We start from the raw sequence: 25296 nt of genomic DNA on the forward strand, positions 1-25296 counted from the left end.
TTCTTTTTTTTTTTTTTTATACGACATTCTTAAAAAGACAAAACTATAGTCATGTAAAAAAGTGGTTGCCAGGAGTTAGGATGGGCAAAGGAGTGATTACAAAGGGATAAAACACAAGGGAGTTATTTTGGGTGATATAATTCTTGCTATCCTGATGATTGTAGTGGTGGGCACAGGAATCTTAGACATGTGTTAAAATTCATAGAACTGTGTGCCAAAATGAAAAAGTCCGTTTTTCTTTATGCTAATATAAAAAATAAAAGATTTTTTGGGGGGCGACTTTTAATCATGTATCTCTCAAAAAATAAAAGACATTTTTATTATTTTTATTTTTTATAATTTTTTTTTGAGAGACATAGAGAGAGAGGAGGGGGGAAGGGGCAAAGAGACAGAGAATCTTTTTATTTTTATTTTTTTTATTTTTATTTTTTATTTTTTTTATTTATGATAGTCACAGAGAAAGAGAGAGAGAGAGAGAGAGAGAGGCAGAGACACAAGCAGTGGAAGAAGCAGGCTCCATGCACCTGGAGCCCGACGTGGGATTCAATCCCGGGTCTCCAGGATCGGGCCCTGGGCCAAAGGCAGGCGCTAAACCGCTGTGCCACCCAGGGATCCCTAAAAGACATTTTTAAAAGGCAATTTTGACATATCAATCTCATAAATTAACACATTTAAAGAGGCCATTTAGAATTTTGTTTGCAGCATAATTCCAAATACACGGGGAATGAAGAAAGTACTATAGGCTTCACTTTATAGTATATTATGGAGCTCACAGAGCATTACATGAAAATTTCCTAACTCAACCTTCAACTAAGAAAAAAGAAAAACAATGGTTTTAATGTCAAAAATGCTTAGCAAAGGGCAGCCTGGGTGGCTCAGCGGTTTAGCGCCACCTTCAGCCCAGGGTGTGATCCTGGAGACCCGGGATAGAGTCCCACATTGGGCTCCCTGCATGAAGCCTGCTTCTCCCTCTGCCTGTGTCTCTGCCCCTGTCTCTCTCTCTGTGTCTCTCATGAATGAATAAATAAAATCTTTAAAATAAATGCTTGGTAAATACTAAGTAAAAGAACATTTATTTTAATGACCTTTACTTTAAATGTAGCTGCAGACAACATGCTAAACAAGTGTCTACTAATTTTTTAACATAAGAAGATTTAATTTTGCTGACACATGACTGGTAGTTATAATAATCATTAAATAATAGTAAAAATGTTAAATGAACTATAAATAGACTACAATAATTTAAAACAAACATGAATTTTAGAACTTTCAATTCAGATATTAGATTAAAAACCATGGCAGTAGGTCAAATCAAGGATTATTTGCATTGTAGAATCAAATAAATTATTGTCTGTTGGGGGGGAGCAAGAAAGTATTAATTGTTAATTAGTCTCATAGAATTTAAGTAAATAATCCAATGTAAAATGACTTTTAAAAATATCCTTAAATGTTTTTTGAATGCGCATAGTATTTTAAAAACGTATTCTAAATGCAACATTCAAGTTAGGGAGATGTTGTAAATACTATACATTCAAGTTAGCTAAGTTAAACATATTACTTAGCTACAATTAAGTTTTTCTGTAAGTATATAGGTTTCCAATTCTGGCTATGATTATTCTGAATTTACAAAGAGGAAATAGGAGTCAGCCTATAGATGAAACGGATCGGACCTTTAGCTGCTTCCAGACAGCTTCTGCATTAAATCGAACAATCTATACAGAGATTCCAATGATTACATAAATCTGCATGTTCTGGATTTCCTTCACATTTCATAGAACATTGGTCCCACTGTAGCTATAATATCTGCATAGGGAGCACTCTGGCTCAGCTCAATAGCCTGCTGTTTTTTTAGGACAAGAAAGCTATAAAATTTGGCAGCAGCTTGTTTCCGGTCACTATTTCTGCAGAGCTTCATCAGACTAAAGTACTGCATTCCCATCCTGTTGGATTCCTGGGAAAATAATCAGAAAAGAAGAAAGGAAAGAGAAACAGCATCATTAAAAGTACAGCAGAGGATGCCTGGGTGGCTCGGCGGTTAAGTGTCTGCCTTCAGCCCAGGGTCGTGATCCTGCAGTCCCCTGATCGAGTCCCACATTGGGGTCCCTGCATGGGGCCTGCTTCTCCCTCTGCCTGTGTCTCTGCCTCTCTCTCTCTCTCTCATGAATAAATACAAACTTTAAAAAAAATAAAATAAAAGTACAGCAGACTGTGGATGCATAATAAATAAAATACTGATATTTTTGATAAGTGTGAAACCCTAAGATGGAAAAATGCAAATGACTCATTAGTAAACTTAAAAAACATTATAGGTCATTGAGTATAAGCTTGGTTCATTGAGAAAATACATGCAAAAGAACTCCTAAAGTGTTATACAAATTTCTGATGTGTTATACAAATGTTAGATCTTTGACAAGATCTAAAATTTGATGTTAACATAAATGGCTCTTGTGGAAAGTGCAGTTAGTTTACACTTGCAGGCAGAAAACAATCCACAAGAGTTTGAGAGGCTTCAAATACAATGAAAATTATCAGCTTCTTTTCCTTAAAGGTACTGAGAGGTGGTGTTGACTATAAACAACTATAGTTATAAATGTAAAATTACATTTATATATCTTAGTGGTAGAGGAATATGACTATCTAAACATCTCCCAGTTTCTTGGCACATACTAAAAAAATGTTGGATTAAGCTTAAGGCACCCATGAACCTATTAGAAAAATTGAGATGCAATGAAGTATTTAATTATGGATGAAGATAACTCCTTTTGTGAAGCCTAGTACTTGGAATCAGAGTTCTAGAATAGAAGTACAGTATAGTTTTTTTTAGTTAGAAATACTGTAATGAATATGGGCCACTATCCCTTGAGCATCTTACTCCTTTGATAGCTTAGCTGTAAAGCATTTTTAGAAATACCATATACAGGTTTTTTTGGGTTAGTCCACAATATTTAGCAAATTAATAAATTAGTTTATCATACTTTATCTCAACAAAAGAAGTGGACCAGTACCAGCAGCCTTTCAGAGATGGCATGCCAAACCTTTACTTAATCCCTCTTGAGGAGACAAGATGTGATTGACTGGCTTTTTCCCCTGGGAGAGAAGAGGGACACCCTTTTCTTTTTTAAAAAAGATTTTATTTATTTCAGAGACAGAAAGCACAAGCAGGGGAAGGGGCAGAGGGAGAGGGAGAAACAGAATCCTTTCAGAGCAGGGAGCCCAATGCAGGGCTTGATCCCAGGAGCCTGACATCAGGACCCTGAGATTAGGACCTGAAGTTGAAGGCAGATACTTAACCTACTGAGCCATCCAGGCACCTCAAGGGGAAGCCTTTTCAATTTCAAGAACCCTTTTGAAAAACACCCCAAGGGGACAAATATGCAAGAGTGAACACACATGCTTATTTATTCTGTTCCCTCCAGAAACGCCTCTAAAATGAAGGTAAGGGACACCTGGGTGGCTCAGCGGTTGAACGTCTGCCTTTGGCTCGGGTCGTGATCCTGGAGACCCAGGATCGAGTCCCACATCGGCCTCCCTGCATGGAGCCTGCTTCTCCCTCTGCCTGTGTCTCTGCCTCTCTTTCTGTGTGTGTCTCTCATGAATGAATAAATAAAATCTTTAAAATAAAATAAAATAAAATGAAGGTAAAAGAATAAAAGGTGACAAAGGAAGAAGATAAAGACAAAGTGAAAGACAGACTGACTTAGCAGAGTAGAGAAAGTTAAAACCTAATTGCCAGCAAGGAAGAAAGACAGCAAAAAGCAAGCCAGTGTGAGCTATAGAACCTTGGAAAAGCTCAGGTATTACAGGCAATAGTATGTTATAAAATGGAGACAAGAATTCCTCAAAAGTCTGCTTGGGAGGAGTTACACTCTCAGGTCCACTCTACCACTTCACTGAACCAGGAGACCACAACTACAATACCCTACCAGGAGGCAGAAGGTTGCCTTTTTAGAGCTTCCAATCACTGAGACTCTAGAATTGGAATGCCAGGCAACTGTGGATGGTGAAGTGTCATACCACAAGCTGGGGGTTAAGTGAAATTCTACACACTATACAATGAGATAGCAAAGGTCTCTCCTCCCTCTTCTCAGTTCCTAAACCACCAGCATCATGCTTATATCTCCTAGGCAATAGATTTGATTTAGCTGGGAAAACGGACCATGGGGAGGGAGGGGATACAGATAATGGTGCATGTGTGGGAGCAAGTATGTGTGTGTGGGGGGGGTACCACCCGATTATCTCACTATAAAGACTAAGTCTCCAAGGCCCACCCTTGCTTATATAACTTCCAATCTCATTTTTGCTATCTCATTTTTTTGAAGATTTATTTATTCATTTGAGAGAAAGAGAGAGAGAACATGAGTAGGAGGGGCAGAGACAGAGGAAGAAAGAATCTCAAGCAGACTCCTTACTGAGCACAGAGCCAAGGTGGGACTCGATCTCACAACCCCGAGATCATGACCTGAGCCAAAACCCAACAGTTGGGTGCTCAACCAACTGCACCACTCAGGCACTTCTTTGCTATCTCACTCCTAAATAAGAACAGATAACCAAAGATCTACCAGATATTTGGGTATAATTTCTAACATTCAAGACCAAAAAAAGAATACATTCAAGAGAATCACTAAGCAAACAGAGACAATGCAAGGACCAAAAGAAAACTATAACTTATGAAAGAGAAGATTCTGTATCCATAAAACATGTTAAGGATGATTATTGAAAGAAAGCACATTAGTGGTTGCTTGGGGAGGGAGGAGGGAAACCAGTGGGAGAGATGGGACAAAGAATGATCAAGAGGCACAAGGAAACTTTTTGGAGTTGTAGATATATATGTTCACTAATTTGATTGTAGTGATGGTTTCACAGGTATATACATAATGTCAAAACTTATCTACTATACACTTCAAATAGGTGTGGTTTATTGTATCTTAATAATACCTCAAAAAGCTGTTAAAAAACTAAATAAATAAGTGAAAAGATTAGAATGCTACAAAATAAAAGAACAATTAATAACTAAGAAAAAACTCCTGGAAGACAAAAAAGGTAAAAGCAGAAATAAAATTCAATAAAAACTGGAAGGTAAAGTAGAAGAAATTTTCGAAGGAGTAGAAAAAAATAAAAAGACAAAGGGAATTAATATAAGGGGATAAAAGATTTTTTAAAAATTAAAGGTGCAATTCAGGGGATCCAACATTTGACCTGTAGGCAATCCAGAAAGAACAGATTAACAAGGAAGAAATCTAAGAAATACAATAAAGTTTCCTAGAATTCAAGGACATGAACTTTCAGAATAAATAACCCATTACATGCTCAGCACAATAAATAAAAAAAGACCCATATCAAAACACATCATCATGAAATTTCAGACCACTACAAATAAAGAAAAGATCTAAAAGTTTCTAGAGAAAAAATCAAGGTCACCCACAAAGGATTGCCAACCAAGCAGCATCTAACTTTTCAGTAACAATACAAAAAGCCTAGATATGTTACAAAACCTTCAACATCTGAAAGATATTATTTTCAAACTATGTTCAGAGATATCCAATCAAGTTACAGGTAAAATAAAGAAATTTTCACACCTGTATATAGGGTGACTATTTCCGGTGTACTCTTTATCTCAGGAAATTATATGAGAGGATGTTAACCACCAAAATATTTAAGGTAGAGGAAGATCAAAGCATCGAGAAATAGAGAAACTAACATAGAAAAAAGACAAAGGAATTCTCATGTTATGATAAAGGAATGCCTCAGGACAAAAATATGAAAAAGACCTAGAGAAAAAAAAAAAAAAAAAGACCTAGAGAGTAGCTAGTCTAATCAGAACAAGAGGATGATGAGCTCTGGAAGGAGTATCTTCAAGAAAACAAACTGAAACTGATCAATCAATTGATACAATTTGACCATCCTAAGAGGGGTTTCATTATGTTGTCAGAGAATTTAAGAAAAGAATTAAGGATGAGTAGATAGATAGACCCTAAGCAAATGGGAAAAACGAGGCAATGATTAACCAAAAAAAAAAAAAAAAAAAAGGAAACCAACAAAAAACAGCAACAACAAAAATGATAAAGTTGACAAGAAATGTAATTACACTAATTTTTGCATAGTCTTGGTAGCAGTGACAGCTGATTATCCCTTAATATCCATTCCTGTCTTCTTTTATAGTAACAGAATTATTACCTGGGCCGAAGGTTGTCAGATAAGGACTACATTTCCCAACTAGATGTGTCATGGTGACTATGTGCTGGGTCAAATGAAATGTGAAAAGTGATACAAAGAATTTCTGGTTGTACTCTTAAAAGAAATTTTGCTGCTGAATGGAATGCAGACATGTTGGGTACTTAGCCATTTTTGATCCTGAGAATAAAGAAAATGAGATAAAGGTAACCTACCTAGGTCTGACAACTTTGTGAGTATAGTGGTCATATCAGATTATACTTTATCTTTTTAAAACACTGATATTTTGGCTGTCTATCAAAATCAAACCTGCATCATAACTATTTTAACACTGTAAACACTAAATACTGTACTAAAAACAGACTGCAGTGGCAAAGCTATAACTAAACTAAATTTTCATTTCATGTTGAAAGAAGTCAACAGATAAAACTTAAAAGCTAAAATATCAAGAAAGAACAGTAAGAACATAAAATTAGAAATATAAATATAGGGGCACCTGGGTGGTTCAGTCGATTAAGCCTTTGCCTTCGGCTTGGGTAATGATCTCAGGGTCCTGGGATTGAGCCCCACACTGGGCTCCCTGCTCAGCAAGGAGTCTGCTTCTCCCTCATGCTTGTGCTCTTTCCGGCTCTCTCTTGCTATCTCTCTCTCAAATAAATAAATAAATAAAATCTTAAAAAAAGAAATATAGACATAAATACTAAAAGAAACAGCTTAATGTAATTGCCTCTGGTGAGCAGGATTTAGGAATAAAGAAGGTAGGATAAAACTTCTGTGTTTCCTTCTCAGCCTTATACATAGAACTACTTAACTTTAAAATTATATACATGTATTTTGATAAAAATAGAAGTTAAATTTTTGAGAGAGAGGGTGAAAGTGGGGGTGGGGGGAATTGGAAGGGGGAGAGGGAGAGAAAGAATTCCAAGCAGGTTCCATGCCCAGCACAGAGCCTGATGGGGTCCTCTATCTATCTTGAGACTTAACTGACTGAGCCACCCAAATGGCCCAAAATATAAGTTAAATTTTACAATTGTCTGTTTTACTCTTAAATTATTATAAACTTAGTTCCATATAGTTGATAGCTTGCTAAAGATAAGAATGGGACATACACTAGATGTCTTAGGGGCAGGAGTATAGGTAAGAAGTTGATTAGAATATACAGGCACCAACAAACTCCCAGAGTTACCCTGGGTACAGTGCTCAAAATCACTTCCTTCTAGTAGAATTTGGTCTCAACAACAACAACAACAAAACGAAGATGTCTTCATTTTTATTAACGTCTAAAAGATTGAAGCCAAAATTTTATTTGTTTTTAAAAACAAAAATAGGACAGACCCTACCACCTTACCCGCAAACTATTTAACATCTGTAGGATTCTTCGATTCCATCTCTCTGTATCAATACTTTGTTCATTCCCCGAGGACTCCTGTTTGAATGATTGATAAAATATTTCCTTTTAAACAAATTTTACCAAATGCTTACTATTTACCAAGCATAGAGTTAGTTGCTACAAGAAACCCAATTATAACACTGGATACTGCTAAATAAGGAGCTTATATAGTCCGATGAAGGAGAGAATTGGAAACATACAAATATAGATCAATCTTTCCAGGATTATATATAAGCTACCGAGGCAATGAGGGGCTCCAGTAGGAGATTCTGCAGTCTTTATTGGTAGTACATCCAAGGGCCCTGTGTCCTTAATTTCAAAAGTAAAATTGGCAGTGACTTTTGGTTAGGACTATCCTAGCTCTGGTCAATTTGAACTGGGTTGACAGAAATATACATAAAGCTATAGAATAAACATAAAGCCTTATAAAGGCCTTTATCTGAACTTACCTGGTGATACAGAAGATTAATAAGTGATATTTGGCAATCTGTGTACAATTGAGTTACAACCTTTTTGATTTTAAGGGCAACTTGTCCAAAAAAGATCAACCCACTTCCTGTCATATTATCTGAATAGATTCATTCTTTCCAGTCTTTAAAATTTAGCCACCTTCAGAAACACCTCAATATTTAAAAATTGTCAAGTTGAAATCCCTTCACAGGAACTCACTCTAAGTTCTTATCAACTGACACTTTATGAGCTAAGAACAGAACCGGGTATAGGAAAGGTGCTGATGAATCTGACAAAAGAACAAGTCTACAAAGTGTGGGGGGTGAGGGGAGGGCGGAGGGGAGGAATGTGGCACCGATCTGACCTACTTTATAATTTTTCTTAGGCTAGCTCTGACCATACAATCATCCTTACCACAGGTGCACTGTTTGTCAAGTGTCACTTTACATGTACCTTTGGAGCCCAGACTCTCCAATCTGTTTTTAATTTCACAGACTCCAAAATGATTTCAGAAAGTTCCAGAATATTCTGCATAATATTTTGAATCATTTGAAGCTAAGGGGACTGACTGCCAAGACCTCATTCCTCCAGCTATACTGGCTTCCTGGTCCTGCCTAGATAGCCTCCTCTCTTAAATTCCAAAGGGAATGACCTGAAAATATGGTCATTTTATTCTGAAGAGTTTTCCAAATTCCTCCAGGCACAATTTATTTTTATTTCTTTCTGGTCTGCCCTGGGATAAATGAGTTCACCCAATTACTAACATTTATTATATTGTTAAATACACAAATGCTGTTTTTCAAATATAAAAAGCAATGGCCCAACTCTTTGTTAAAGATCCATGAGATTGCAGCTTGACCTATAATTGCACAATTAAACTAACCAGGAAAAGGCTCAGAAAAAATAGTCTGTGCACTCTGCTAAAGCCTATCTACTTGATCTATCTGGACATCCTACAGCTGAATCCATTGTGTGGAAAGTCCAGTGGATTATTAAAACAGCTAAACTTGTGCTGTGTTGTGGTTTGCTTGACTATGTATGAAAATAACCTGTCTCTACAGAAGCAAAGAGGCGAAAATGAATCAACCCACTTCTGGCTGAGCTGTTTGTATGTTTCAGGTAAAAAGTTCAGGTATCTATCCTGTCCTAGATTATCCAGAGAATTCAGTTTGTTTTCTATATATGAAAAAGGAATCTAATAGTCTTGGAACTCATTATAAAGATAATTTACTTAAGAACAAACTAGCATCTGGCATTAATAGCTATTTTGACATTATTCAATAAGAAACTTTTGCTAAAATTCATTACAATCTTAAAAATGCTTTCAGCACTGTGGAACAAGGACTGGAGAAATAAGAACATGATACGTATGGAGCCAGGTGAGTCAGATATCATTTCTGGCTTTGCTATTGAATTGTGGCCCTTTGAGTAGACTTTCTTTTTCTGATTTCTAGAAATCTTGGACAGATATAGACCTTGAGCCATACAAAGTTTTGGGGAAAAAAATGTCATGTTTTGTTTTTGTTTCTTGTTTGTTTGTTTGTTTTTTTGTAAATAAAGTAAAATTTAAAATGCCCTAGGATGCTCTATTATAGCTCTGCTTCTTTAAAGCTGTAATAAGATTGAATAGTGATTCTCAGTATTTTTAACCTATGACTAACTTTGATAACGTAAAAATCTCACAATTTTCTTTAAAATTATTTGAGGTTTCAGAAGAAGTTAAAGAAAGAAAAATAGGTCAGAGCAATTCTGAGTACGTTTTATCAAACTACTGACACATCTCTTTGTTGAGATCACTAATTTAAATAATAATTCTAGAAAGTAACACCATAGCTCTAAGACCAATTTTTAGGTATAAATAAAGTGATAACTATTTAGGAACAAAGTTTTTAAGAACATTCTCAAGACTATGCATATATTTACCAGCTCCACTGGACAATTCTCAATTTCTTGTGCTAACATAGCATTCATTAGAGAGGATTCTTCAGCAGCCGAAGAGACCAGTTCAACAATAACTTGCTAAAGCAAATTAGGGAAAGACAGGTAAGTCGTCACAGTAGTAGTAATCACAGGAACAGTTTTATTTTGTTAAATGCTTTAATCACATAAATGCTCATTTCTAAAACTAGTTTAAAATGTTACCTGCATTCACAAAATATTATTTCTGAACTATCCCAGATAGCCTCTGTTTTCCATATGTCTCCTACAAATGAAGAACTGGCACATCCTTGCCCTCTTGGCTGCCTATCTTTTCCTCTCCTACTTCCTTCACCACTGTAGACCGCATATCAAACACGTTCATGGCTCTGTGACTGAGACCATTTTCTTTTGAAGCATTTTGTCTAGCCCCACCCCCTACCTTTATCCTCATGCCAGTACCAGGTGGCAGAGGGAGAACTCTAAACAGTGCTCAAAGTGGGGGAAGGGATATTAATACGTTTATGTAGAGCCATGATGAGATTCTTGCCACCACTGCTGGAGCTGTCACTGGCAAAAGGGAAGAAAAACTGTGCCCTCTGGAAGGGGAGCAAAGGCATAAGGGAAAAAGGAAAAAGAGAAAGCAAGAAATTCTCCATTCCTTATTATCACCTTTTTTCATCGTTACAGAAGTGTCGGCCCCCTTTTCATCTTTAACCAGTCTTCAAGTTAGGAACTTCCTACAACAAAGCTTACTTGATTTTTAATTTCAGGTTTAACATTTTTAGTAAATATAAGGAGCTGCATTTTATCCTTTAATCTACATATTTGTCGAGAATTATGTTTTTTCTCTTTTAATTTCTATGAATATTCTACATTTTAGGTACTTTCAATTTTGTAGTTACTTTACACAAATGTTTCATAAAGATTTGAAAATGATTAATCAGAATCAAAATTTTTCTGTCCTGTCAATGTGCTCCCTTTCCTGATTATATTTCACAACTGTTCATCATTTTTGGAAGTAGTAGAAGAATGGAATTGAAGCGTAAAGCATAAATGTAGAGTTAAGAGGGTCAATAGAATTGTACATCAATCTCTTTAATTCAAGCACTTGGGAAAATCTATTTTGATAATACGTTAAAAAATCATGAACTAAACAAGCTTATCTATCATAATTTTCAGTAAGTACACTCTAAGAAATGCTTGAGCCCAAATAAGAAAGATAGTAGTACTGGCAACACAGTATCTCAATATCTAGTGTACTATCAAATATATAGTAAAATACATTATTTTAATGCATTATGAAATTGTCCTTCCTTCCAATGGCATTCACTTCCAGTGTGGATTGACTTTGAATTCCCTGAATAATTATCAGAATACAGTGATGGTGAAACAAACCAGAAAAGCACCAGTTTATTTTTATCTGGTTTGCCTATAATATTTACATTTGTACAACCACCAAAGTGACAATGGGGAAAATATTTTAAAGCACATTGTTTCCAACCATGTTCTTAAATAATTATGTTTTTTTTTAAATGAAAATTACATCTTCAAATAAAATTTTTGTTTAGTCATGGGTCTTTAGATAATCTTTTGAATTCAGGGTTAAGGTAGGTCTAAAACACAGCCTTAGAGGTGAGAAGAGTGAATTTATGATCAGAAACAACATAGGTGCACTGTCTAGAGTCCTAAAAAGTTCCATGATATACTGAATGTGGGGCCTAGTAGAATATAATCAGATTCAAGTACATTCATTTATTTGATGTACTATGTAAAATATTTCAGTATGAAACTACTTATCTTGTGATTTACTATCCAAAACTTCTAGAAAATACTGTCCTGTAGATGCTTTACATAGTACTGCCACTTACTAAACAAATTACAGAATAACATAAGATGAAATATAAACTATAAATGTAAGAAGACATACCGGAGTCTCAAGGTTCCTTCACTCTGTGTCAGAAAAATAATATTTTTGTGATTTTTCTTTAACTTACCTCAGAATTAAAATTTTTATTGATATCTTCATGAGAACTACACTTAGATCCATTAATCACATCCTTCCAAGTTTTTGATTGATTTAAGTCTTGCTGGAAATTTGGCTCTTCCATCTTGGAAGTCTCTGAATTATTAAGGAAGTAAAGATGATTTCACCAAAATATCTTTCAAACTTAAATTTGGGATATGGTTATTACAAAAGAAAGCTTCCAACAGAAAACTTGGAATCCAAGAATTTGGGCAAAGGGTACAAACGTTCTTTTTTTTTTTTTTTTTTAATTTGATTCGTGTATTCACTATTTATTGAGCATCTGCTAAGCTTTAAGATTTTTTAATTAATTAATTTATTTATTCATGAGAATACACAGAGAGGAGAGAGAGAGGCAGAGACACAGGCAGAGGGAGAAGCAGGCTCCATGCAGGGAGCCCGACGTGGGACTCGATCCCGGGTCTCCAGGATCACACCCTGGGCTGCAGGCGGCCCTAAACCGCTGAGCCACCGGGGCTGCCCCAAACGTTCTTATAGTTTCTCAAGTCTCACATATTTATCTTCTTTTTCTCCTTGTCTGCTTCTTATCGTCTCCACTTCCCATCCTCCACCAACTATCTCCTCCCCACTCACTCCCACACAAGCACTTACAAGACAATATGGATAGTTCAAGCCCATCTTGGTGCATTGTTCAGCAGAATTTAATGCCTTTAGGACAGGTGCTCAGGAAACAGATTCACTCACTACCAAAGGTGGCTTTATTATTCCTTTATAATAGTCACAATAATAATAAGTAATTATTAATACTCTGTGTATCCTCCAGGTGAATGGAAATATCTATGTCTCAGGCTAATTGCATTGTTTAAATGCTACTCTTATCACTAGGTGACTTTTCATGTTAGCTGTCTTTTTTTTAAAGATTTTATTTATTTATTCATAGAGACACAGAGAGAGAGAGAGAAAGAGAGAGAGAGAGAGAGGCAGAGACATAGGCAGAGGGAGAAGTAGGCTCCATGCAGGGAGCCTGACGTGGGACTGGGTCTCCAGGATCATGCCCTGGACCGAAGGTGGCACTAAACCGCTGAGCCACCCGGGCTGCCCTCATGTTAACTGTCTTAAAGTGAAACATTACCCTACTAGGTAAAACAGTTATATCTGTTGAAGGTTTATGAGTACTGCCTATATGGATCAGGGAGGTAGGAAGGAGAGAGATTAGGAAGGATCCACATAGTATATATACTTCATCTTTTTAATGTAGCTTGTTGAACAAAAATTAATCTGCAAAGCAAAAAATGGCAATGCTGATGTAAAAATTTCTTTTAAGTTGAAATACTCTTACAGAGATGGCATTTATACTTGGGAATGTGGAATTGGTTCCCATCTTCATTTTGAAATGTAAAATGACATTTTGTTTCTACAACATCCCCCTCAATACCAACAGTTAGTATGTCTCACCTATTATGTTTTCACTTCCTACTTCTTCCCTTACTGATTCCTTCTGTATCCATTTTCTTCCAAGTTTAAAGCCAGAGGACAGAAAGCATTTTGTAAACAACTGTAAAAATATACATTTTTATTTCTTGCTTTTGCACAAGGAAACAATTCAATAAAATATAAGCACAAATGCTAAAAAGTGAAAACTATAATTCATGCACACATATCAAGCAAATTAACCTAAAAGAAAAAGGGTATTTTTTTTACAAGTTTATATTCTGTTGTATATATGAATATAAATATGTATGTATTTATTTATTTATAACCAAACACTGCACCTATGTAAAAAGATGGAAACTATTACCATCTTCAGTTCAGCATGAGTCAAATCCTGGGCAGCAGTTGACAGAAGTGTGTCCACTCCTCCCTTTTTCTTCCACATCATCAATCTTTGGGTAGGAGGAGCAAGTTCCAAAACCATGAGTGTGTCGGTAAAGCAAGTAAGCTGTTTATGCATAATTTTGCTACTGATCTCTTTGACTGGATCTATGAGCAACTTTCTCTTTTTGCCTTTTCTTTTCTCAGCAATGTCTAAATATAAGAAATAGGCATAAATGTGATTGGTTGTACAGCTCTGTAAAATGATATTCTAGGCACTGCATATCTAAGACACGTTTACCACAATGCAACCTACGGAACTGCCATGGGAAGAAAATCTCTTTCTCTCTACTGAAAAATTATGCTTCACAAGGTTTTTGCACAGCTGTACAGTATTTGAACAGCCAACAGTTGATGCCTTTTATAAAGTGTTCCTTCAAAGTGCTTAGGAGGAACACTGTTGACCTAGCAAGTAGACAACTGAGGAAATGTGGAGCAGAGGATATAATGAGAGTGAAGTTGCTCAGTTTTTTGAAGTTCCCTAAAATATCCATATAACAGGATATTTTGAAACATTAATTTGTATTTTTCCAGTATATTTTTCTCTCCTCCATTGAAATTCCCTCCTCCATTGAAATTCATATACAAATTCCAAGTAGGTAACTAGGCCCATGGGATTTCACTCCTTTAGATAAATTTACCAGGTAAAAAACAAAAGTTAACCTCTTCCTTATGAAGATATAAAGGGGGAGGGTTAGATTTCCTAAAATGGGTGAAGATCTAAGATCAGATGGAGCCAGAAGGAAGAGTAACCTGCCTGCTAATGTGCCTTAGTAAAATCCTGGGAACATGACAAGATCCCAGAAAGGCTGGCTGTGTGATGACCCCAGAGGCTATTCAGGCTGGGACAGTGGGTACCACAAACTGTTGTGGCTGATGACCACAGTTTACTTTCCACCTGCCACACCCCTCCCCCAAATTTGGATGCTACATGGCTTAAGGAACACAGGGGAACTATACAGACTCAAATTTTTGCCAAAGCAGTGAGATAGAAGCTCAGAGTTGCATACAATAAAGAAAAAAACTTGAATGCTTTGTTTCTTGCATGCTTGAGTTTATAACTGAAATTCATATCAATTATCCTACTAAAGGTATGTTGTCCTTACAAGGTCAAGTTTATATTAGATTCATATTTATCTTTTATTCCTAAAAATATGTGTGCGGTTAAATGTTAGAGGGTATATGCGTCTCTTCTGATCCTTTTATTCCATCTTACTTTATATTCATTTGTATGTTTATCTATCTTCCCAATCAGACTGTGAGCCTCTTAAAAGCAGGTACTATGTCTTCTTCATTTCTGTGCCCAACAGAGAGTAATGATTCAGTAACTACTGGCATTGAACTCAATTTTAGATTTTCCAGTTTCCCAAACTGGGTATATAGTTTGACCAGGACTGACTACAATGAAAGGATCACATCAAATTTCCTCCACGTTCTTTCCCTTTTGTATTGCAAATGTCACTACTGGGTTGACTACCTCCTATAATATTTTACAGATTTTCTCATGGTAAATAAGATAGTAGTATATCAAAAATAAAAACAAAGTTTTTTAAAACAACTAAGCATTGTTTTTACTTACATTAAAGTAAAAACAACTAAGCCTGGATGGCTTAGTCAGTTAAGCAGCTGACTCTATGGATTTCAGCTCAGGTCATGATCTCAGGGTCGTGAGATTGAGACCCATGTTGGGCTCCATCCTCAGTGGGAGTCTTCTTGAGATTCTCTGTCTCCCTCTCCCTCAGTCCCTTCCTCCACCCCCGGCTCTCAAATAAATAAATAAATCTTTAAAACAAAAACAGAAACACGAATGAGTCTGACCTGAAATATCAATTGGTTCAAGGGTAAATCCTTGTTCTTCAGTTGATAATGAGGTTTCATCCATTTTTCCATTTTCAGGTAGACATATATACTTTGGATTATCTGGTTCCACAAATAACATCACCAAAAAAAATAATTTTTATAAAAAAGGTTATGTGTAAGCTAGATGCTTATATGAGAATAAAAGCAAAAGATAATGATAATTGAAGATTTATAATGCTAACTGGAGCCAAATCTGATTTTTAGAATCATGTACTTAATAGAGTTGAAGAGACACAAGAGATTATATGGCCTGGAGCCCAGTGTCTAAGTGAATCAAGTATCATCACCTTCTTTTGCACATGTGATATCTAAGGTTGGACTTAATAGATACTGTGGTAGCAACCACAGTACATGACTGATATAAATTTGATTATATGTCTGCTAAAAAACTTGTATTCTGGGATCCCTGGGTGTCTCAGTGGTTTGGTGCCTGCCTTCGGCCTGGGCATGATCCTGGGGTCCCAGGACTGAGTTCTGCATTGGGCTCCCTGCGTGGAGCTTGCTTCTCCCTCTGCCTGTATCTCTGCCTCTCTGTGTCTCGCATGAATAAATAAATAAAATCTTAAAAAAAAAAAAAAAAAACCTGTATTCTGTTAAATCACATAATTATTAGTTGACCCACAAAGAACCTAAGTAAACTCGTATCACCTTTCTTTTCACATTTTAAATTTCTACTCTGTGTTAGGAGGGAAATGCAACATCAAAAAGAGTGAAGACTCAACATGGGGCTATTCATGGTTTTAATTCTTAAGAAAAATCAGACATAAAGACTTCAAATAATTTGAAGGACTTTCACATGAATTTCAAGTAGAAAATATCCCCACATCTATAATTTTTCTCAAATGGTATATGGATTTTCCAATTATATTAATGCCAATATAGTATTAATAATTAATAATATGAATAATCAATAGCCATATTAATGTCAAACATTAATGATGTTTTGAACAGGTAAAAAATATTATTTAATAATTCAAAAACATAGTATTTTGGCAGAGTGTTTAAATGTGCTCTCATACCAAATAAACCCAATCCTGGTTAAATACCATTGTTGTACCTTTCTCAGAGCCTAGTTTTCTATTCCATATTGTCTAGGGTCAGACTCAAAGTTTGAGGGACAACATTCTTTATTATTTTTCACTATACTATATTGCTACTTATACTGCACAGTTATAAGGCTTAATTTGAATATTCCTATCTGTTCACTTTCTACACAAAGGATGATTTCATCATACCCGCTATAGTTTCAGGAGGCTCAGGAGGCAGACAAATTTCTCTGCTCAAATGCATGTCTTCTAACAGAATATTCTGATCATCTTGCAGTAGATTATCTTGAAAAACACAATAAATACTTTTGTCATACAGAGTTGAATCTGTCATTTGTTCACTAAACATTTATTGACATTATTGTATGCAAGAATTGTAAGGGGCTACAAAAATGAATCAACTCTACTTAAATAGATTTGATTGGTTATATAGACTCACATTTTAAGCAGGATAATATAGAATTTTATATATATATATCATTTCCTTTCCTTTATTAAATAGATGTTTCATTTCAGGAGATATTTACTAAACTAATATCAAGATAGTAACCTTGTTACATAGCCATGTTTAGATTTTAAATCAAGAAGTAAAGGCTTTCAAAACCCTTTGCTAGAGATCTAAGGTAGAACCACTGTTTCTTCAGTTTTGAAATTTCAAAGTTTGCCATAACCAGCCTTTTAAAGTAAACTGAGAATTAAAAAAAGACTTGTTATATAGCCATCAGTATCTTTAAAATATGTGTATTTATATTTCCCAATTTTTGTCTACCCTATTTCTATGATTATTTTATAATAATAACATCATAATAAAAATATATTTATAATATAAAATGTTGGAAAAAAAACTTTAGAATAGCTGTTTCACAATTTCTGTTAAGGAAAACAATGTTTCTAATATATGATCTAATATATTTTGTGAGGAGTATATTAACTCCACTCCTTTCCCCTTAAAACTTAGGAATTTGTAAAAATAAAAACAAGCAGTATTTTATATCCTATATGAAAAATGTACTTAGATGGCTATTCACTTAGACCTACGCTAAATGTTTAACTACATCACAGATTTTGAAAACTTGTGTAAAAAATGCAGGGGCATACCTGAAATTTTAGTTTGATCTAATAAATCTATTAATATATATTCTAATATGATTGAAATAAATATCCAACTTCTATATAATTAGACAGTATACCGATCATCTCTCCTGCAGCCCCTTCATCTCCAAATCCATCTCCACTGTCATACAACAGAGATTTTTCTCCAATGAGGCTTCCAGAACTATGTTCAGCTAAAGGACCACTGGAATTCAGCAATATGTTGTCATCAAAGAAGCTATGTCTTCTGAGAATTTCAGGTTCCTCCCCTAAATAAATATATATTATCAATACTGAGTTAGCCATAGAAACATAGAGTTTTGGGGTTAGATAGAAATTCATATATTTTCTTATATAGCCCCTTCCATTTTACAGATAAGAAAAATGAGAGCTAAAAAACATATTTGGATTGTTCAACTAAAGTCACTCAGTTAATCAATCAGTGGAGACTGGATTTCTAGACTAATACTTTTTCCAAAACAATAGGGAAAAAACATTAGGATAGAATTTTTAGTTGTGGTTCAGTTTAATAATTTCCCAGATGGGAAATTAGTATTGACAGTGGAATGATTTTTTCTATGTTAGATAGGTCATGTCCTTCTTGATTAAGTATTATTTTATATTATTTCAAGTGTAATTGCTTGTGTTGTTTATCCATAGTGGAGATTTGGAAAATAAGGAGCATATCTGTCTTCTTAGGAATGGAAAGGCAAGTAAAATATTAAAGAATGGGCTTACAACATTCATGCAATAAATCTTTATTGAATGACTGGGTATTAGGAAATATGCTAGGTGTTGGAGATACAGCAGTGAAAAAGACAAACCCCGGTATGCTAACATTAACTGAGTACTTATTATGTGCATTATATTATGTAACAGAAGATACTATTACTATCTGTATTGTCCACAGAAAAGGAAATATGTCCACAAAAAGGTTTTAGAATTTGCACATAGTTATACCCTAATGACAAGGCCAGGATCTGAACCTTGCAGACACAGTAATAGTATCAGTGTTAGAATTTCACTGGTGAAATATTTTGTAAAATGGTGATTTATGAGAGCAAATTCTTAAAACACTGATAGCAGATAAAATGAACTCCCCTGCTTCAAAATGACTTCCTTCCAGATTGGCCACCTGCACATGTATATTCTTTCCCTTTCTTGGTTTGAATCTCTAGGTCTAGGAATCTGAAACCCAGAGGTCAGACAGACGTTGGTATTCTCTTCCCTCTCTCTAACAACTCATGTTGGTTAGTGCTAGTTAGTAAAGAAAATAATAATTAAGTATCATTTATATTAAAATTCTTCTATAGGCCTACATCTTCTAGAAAGGAAGAGTTGAAAAAGGCAGCCTTCACTGCACTGGATTAAAGATTTGCTCAATAGAAAAGACTGACTTAAAAAAAAAAAAGCAACTACCCACCCCAAAACCTAAAGACATGTTCACATCTTCCAGGAGCAGCTTAAAAGCTCCCAAAAGAAAAACCAGCTTTGGTCAATAAGAAAATAACATTTATGAACAAACACGATATTCTGAGCACTGAGCATCATGATACCCTGAGATTACTCAAAAAAAATTAAAGAATTATTGCTTTCAATCTTGTATTATAGCTCAGAATAGGATGGATTAATATTAAACACTTCCCAGAAACCATTAGGTTTCAGCTAGTTTTTGAGGAAGATAAAAATCACTTATTGGTGAAAAAGACTGAAGGAGGGAATAAGAGGAATAACTCTCTGATGTTCTAGTAGTATCCCAATTTTACAAATAGGCTAGTAAAGCTCAGAGAAGCTAGGTAATTTGCCCAATATCACACAGCAAGGCAACAGAAAAAGCTTATTCAAACTCAGGTCTGTTGGTATACTAAAAACATGTTCTTCCCTCTTTCTGAATTGTAGGAGACACAGTCTGAGAATAGCTAAATTGTACTGGTTGCCTAATAAGATATTTTTGTAACTTGAGCAAAAAGTCGTAGTGAGAGTAAAACAAAGTTGATAAAACAAAGAAGGTAATAAACTGGTAGAGGGCCTTGAGGATAGGCAGGGGTCTCTAAAGTCAGAGAGACCCAAGGTACTCAAGTAGAGGAATGTGATATGAGAAAAAAATGGAATTTAAGGACAATTGCTCTTGCAGAGATATATAAAATGTAGGAAGAGCTTGGGAGATATATAGGAGGGTATTACAGTACTCCAGGTCTAGTCTCCATGCCCACCATGGAGCCCAGTGCAGGGCTTGAACACAATGACCCTGAGATCAAGAGTCAGACACTTAATCAACTGAGCCAATCAGGCGGCCCAGTACTGGTGTTATATACATTGGTGGCTAGGGAAATAGAAGACCTAAGAGACATTTCCAATTTTTTTGTTGTTGTTAATCAGCACTGGCATTAAGCTTACAGAAAGTGTAAAAAGTGATCCTAGAGGGGTGCCTGGGTGGCTCAGTCATTTAAGCATCTGATGCTTGGTTTCAGCTTGGGTCATGATCTTAGGGTTGTAGGACTGAGCCCTTGCATGGGTCTCCGCGTTGAGTACAGAGTCCGCTTGGGATTCCTTACTCATCTCTCTCCCTCCCTCTCTGTTCCTACCCCATCCTGCTTACTCTCTCTCTCTCTCTCAAATAAATTAATTAAAAAATTTTTTTAAGTGATCCCAAAGTTTCAGGCCTAAAGAAGAATAATAGCATTTACAGGGAAATGTGTAAAGAGTATCTTGGCAGTAGGAAATAAGATTAAAATTGCCACTGTATTACATTTTAAGGCTTGGGGTTACAGACAGTAAGAAATCCAAACACCTCAAAGTATGGTCTGTGGGTTGGTGCTTTACTGTGACGGAGTAAATACACAAATTAGAGGTAAATATTTAGAATATTTTATAGCAATTTCACAGAGTAATTTTATATATGTTGAATTCAATAACAAAAATTGAAGCATATATTTTGATTTTAAACTTTTAATTTTTCTAGTCATCAATTTTTAAATGTTTTACAAAAGTATTATTCCATGACAGACTGGAAATTAACAAAAGTTATACAACTTGTCCTGTCCCCACAGATCATTTAAGAACACAGCTATAGATCATGAGAGTTATGGAAGGAGAGTAAGGATGAGAAATGGAGGTTAGAGATACAGTTCAAGCATTACTGCCTTGACCACCCACCCTCACCGAACACAGATTTAGGTCATCCTTCTCCTATGCTGCTTCAGGCACTATATGAGAGTCAGAGATGAATATGACACAGATCTTATCATCATGGAGTTTTCAGACCAACACAGGATATACATAATATCATGGCACAAGACAGAGGTAAATGCCAGAAAAAAAAAACAAATACTATATGGCTCAATTCTAAAATACACTCAACAGTTTCTGTTTCACAATCAATGAGTAAGTATTCAGCATGTGATATTTCTCCGCAGTCTCAAGCCATGTTAAAATGTTATTTTACAATTGATATCATCATATACTGGAGGAATTATCATATTTTGAAGGCAGTATATGCAGCACATATGTAAAACCTTATATATATGTTACTATAGCAAATGTTTATTTGCATGTCTATCTCCCTGCCTGAATCTCCTTCAGGAAAGGATTCTGCAAACTTTGTACTGCCTATGCCTACGACAACACCTAACATATAGTAAGTATTCAATAAATAATTGTACACTAAGGGAAGTTTATAGCCTAAGACTGAGTCTTGGCATTGACACCTATTTAGAAAAAGATAAAGGCAAACTTAAGGAGAGTTGCATTTACACAAGAGATTCATTCTAAAGATATTCATTCTAAAGATATTCATTCTAAAGATTCATTCTAAAGATATTCTATTCATTCTAAAGATATTTCTATTGACGTTGTTTCAGTATAAAAATGCAAATATAATTGATTATAGCTTGTAGCTTTAATTTCTCAAATATTCTCACCAAAGCTCCCAGCTTGGAAAAGTAGATCATTACCATAATCTTCTCTAAGTGTGATTTCTTCCGGTCTGCTTTGGTTGTGAGTAAACTGTTCTGAAACGTCAATAGCACTACGGAGAAACAGAAGATTGAGAAAAACATGTGAACAGAATTCAAGGATTTTGTGGTATACTGGAAAAAAAAAAACCCCACAAATCCCTAAAACAAAAAACAGGTTTTATTATAAAAATACTTTTTTCCTCAATAGTATTATTTATAAACACTAACGTACCATACATGCTTCTATACAAGTGATCTCCAGGTTGTCAAATCCAAATGGTTGATTCTCAGTCCTTATCTTACTTACACTAACCAACCACATTTGAAACAGATGTTCATTCCCTAATGGAACCCAGTCTTCTCTTGGTCTACTTTCTCTTGATTTTTTCCCTACCTCATTGGCTGCTCTTTTTCCATCTCCTTTATTAGTTCTTCCTCAAGTCTCTCAGACTATTAGCTACTAGGAACAACTCAACAACTCTGTTCTCAGATCTCTTTTTAAAAAATTACACTCACTCTCTAGGGGTTTTATGACTCACAGTTGAAGTTCCACCTATATACTCACAACTCTCAAATTTAGATCCTAATCCAGACTGCTTTCCTGAATTTCAGACCCAGATATTCCACTACCTGCCTACTCCCCTTGGATATGCAAGTCATCTCAAAACTTATGTCTAAAGCCGAATTAAGCCTTTACCCTGCCCCTCTTAGACCTGCCATTCTCTAGTTATCCTCATCTCATTAGGTGGCTAACTCCATTCTCATATCCAAATCATAGTCATCCTTCACTTGTTTCCCTTAAAGCCATTTCCAACTCTTCAGCAAATCCTGTTGGCTCTGTCTTCAAAATATACTCATAATTTTGACTGCTACCTCCTTGATAACATGAAGTCTGAGAAGTAATCACAGACATTGTTATTTCTCACTTGGACTTTTTTTTTTTTGAGGGGATAATACCCTTTATTAAGGAAGATCAAGACAAAGACCACAGGAGGGTCCCTTCTAGGACACAGAGGCCAGGCATCCTGACCCCACATTTGTGGGCTGCTGGTGGGGAGAGTGTATGCCCTCAGTTGGACCCTGAGGTTCCCACAGACAGGACAGGGCTGTCAGTCCCAGTTATAAGTCCTGGCATCCTCCATCCAAGGCACTAACTCTTTTCAACCACCAATGCCCTCTTCTCCCCATTCCCCTGGGCTTTCACTCCAGATTATTGGGGTGTGTTTGTGTGTGTGTGGGGGGAATGTAGCCTGGTATGGGAAGGGAGACCCTCTCAGTGCTGGGCTCTACCTGTAAGTGTTGAGGGGGAGTTTCCCTTGCAGCCTCTGAGGGCAGAGGACTTGGGCTATGTGTGTTGTATACGTGTGTGTGTGTGTGTGGGGGGGGGAGTCATCTGGACTTCTTACTGCAATAACCTTTTCATTGGCTCTCTGCTTCTGCTCCTTCCCCCTTGTAGCAAGTAGCCTGAGGGAGCATGTTAAAACCAAGTCAGATCCAGTCACTCTTCTATCCAAAACCCCTCTATGCCCCCATCTGAGTAAAATAAAAATTCTTATTGTGGCCTACAACACCCTACATCATTTGCACCCCCAGCTACCTCTCTGACCTCGTCTCCTACGACTCAGACGCTCATTTACAGCACTTCAGTCTTACTTGCCTCCTTGTTGTTCCCTGAACTCGTCCAATGTGTTCTGCCCTAGGGCCTTCCCACTTGCTCTACCGGGAACATTCTTCCTCACATTACTGAATGGTTTATTCCCACACCTCCTTCAGATTTCAGCTCTGACCTTATTAGAAAAGCCTTTCCTAACTATCCTGTCATTTATTTACTTTATGTTCTACTTTTTTTAATATTTTTGCTGATCATTTCCTGACATATTGTGTATTTATTTGTTTATTATCTGTTTAAACTATAAGATTCATGCAGACAGGAGCTGTTGTTCATTGCTATCTCCTTGGTGCTTAGAGTAGTGCCTGGTATATAGAAAGCACACAATAAATATTTACTGAATGAATGGACATACTGTTAATACTGCAAACTACATTCAGCAAATATAATGATACATTTTTGGCATTGTACTTCAAAATTTCACACCAAATTTAAGTCTTCATCAACTGCATGTGTATTTCATTTGTTAACTAGATTCCACTTGTGTACATGAAATATGAAGATGAAAATAATACAATATCAAGAAAATCAAATTGAGGGCAGCCCTGGTGGCTCAGCGGTTTAGCACCGCCTTCAGCCCAGAGCCTGATCCTTGGGACCTGGGATCCAGTCCCATGTCAGGCTCCCTGCATGGAGCCTGCTTCTTCCTCTGCCTGTGTCTCTGCCTCTCTCTCTCTCTCTCTCTCTCTCTCTCTGTGTGTCTCTCATGAATAAATAAAATCTTTACAATAAAAATAAATAAATAAATAAATAAATTTTTTTTTTTTTTAAAGAAAATCAAATTGAAGGAAAATTTAAAAATTTACTTCACATTGTGGGTGTCAAAATCATGAAATTCTTCTGGCAATGTGATAGCACTGTAAGCAGCTTCAAAATTCTCTTTTGGAAGGTCCACCAGTCCTGAAAAAATAAAAAACCACAATCAATGAGGAATAATGCTATATAAAAAACTCCCAACTCCTGCTTTTCTTCAGTCCATGCTCTACAAACAGCCAGAGTGATATTAAAAATATTTAAAAAGCAATCAGATAAGCTTGCTCTCATGCTTAAAATGATTCAGTGACTTCCCCAGTGCATTTAAATAAAATCCAAACTTCTAATCAGGGCCTCTGCAGCCCTACAAACCTATCAGCATCATCTTTCCCTCATTCTCTAGACTCCAACTATACTGGTCTTTTTGTTCCCTTAACAAGTCAAACACTTTTCTTCCTCAAGACCTTTGCTCTCACTATTCCCTCTGCCTGGAATGCTATTCCCTCAGGGATGTTTTACATGGCTAAGTACTTCTCATTCATCAAGTTTGACCTTAAATTCTATCCTCTCTTGGGATGCCTGGGTGGTTCAGTGGTTAAGCATCTGCCTTCGGTGTGATCCCCAGAGTCCCGGGATTCAGTCCCACATCGGGCTCCCTGCATGGAGCCTGCTTTTCCCTTTGCCTGTGTTTCTGCCTCTGTGTGTGTGTGTGTGTGTGTGTGTGTGTGTGTGTGATCAATAAATAAATAAAATCTTTTAAAATAAACAAATAAGTTATATCCTCTCTGAAAGGCTTTTCCCAATCAGCCTAACTCAAGTAGTTTCCTGTTATTTTTTGATGAAACATTCTGTTTATATTTCTGCATAGCAAAATTGCAATCTATAATTGTTGTAATAATTAAAAAAAAAAAAAAAACATGGTCATTATCTGATTTCCTCACCAAAGAGACCTTATTTGCCTTGTTTGTCCTTGTATCCCAGAGCCTAAAATAGTGTTTGGCACAGAGTATGGGATAAACAAATATCTGTGGATTATATAAATAAAATAATGAGCAAATGAACCATATTTGATTGAGTATAAACCCTATGTAGAGATTCTACAAATATTTTAAATAAAGAACAAAACCCTGTCA

The 25296-nt window shown here is 36.0% G+C and overlaps 1 protein-coding gene across 10 annotated transcripts in view; it reads right to left on the reverse strand.

Moving 5' to 3' along the window:
• Positions 1–25296, reverse strand: part of RAD21L1 (RAD21 cohesin complex component like 1) — a 29635-nt gene continuing 4339 nt past the window's right edge. For 4 of the 10 annotated variants that reach the window (XM_077872539.1, XM_077872542.1, XM_077872543.1 and 1 more), the window contains 11 exons: positions 24222–24310; positions 21706–21812; positions 17884–18054; positions 16883–16978; positions 15606–15716; positions 13714–13940; positions 13371–13470; positions 11926–12050; positions 9935–10030; positions 7520–7597; positions 1–1951 (listed from right to left, as the gene is read on the reverse strand). In XM_077872539.1, coding sequence (XP_077728665.1) covers positions 1763–1951; positions 7520–7597; positions 9935–10030; positions 11926–12050; positions 13371–13470; positions 13714–13940; positions 15606–15716; positions 16883–16978; positions 17884–18054; positions 21706–21812; positions 24222–24310 — 1389 coding nt within the window. In that variant the 3' untranslated portion in view covers positions 1–1762. Of the gene's footprint in view, positions 1952–7519; positions 7598–9934; positions 10031–11925; positions 12051–13370; positions 13471–13713; positions 13941–15605; positions 15717–16882; positions 16979–17883; positions 18055–21705; positions 21813–24216; positions 24311–25296 lie in introns of all 10 variants that reach the window. The other 6 variants (XM_077872535.1, XM_077872537.1, XM_077872536.1 and 3 more) reach the window with 4 other exon arrangements.

This window comes from Canis aureus, chromosome 26 (assembly GCF_053574225.1).
Source record: "Canis aureus isolate CA01 chromosome 26, VMU_Caureus_v.1.0, whole genome shotgun sequence".
Lineage (NCBI taxonomy): Eukaryota > Metazoa > Chordata > Mammalia > Carnivora > Canidae > Canis > Canis aureus.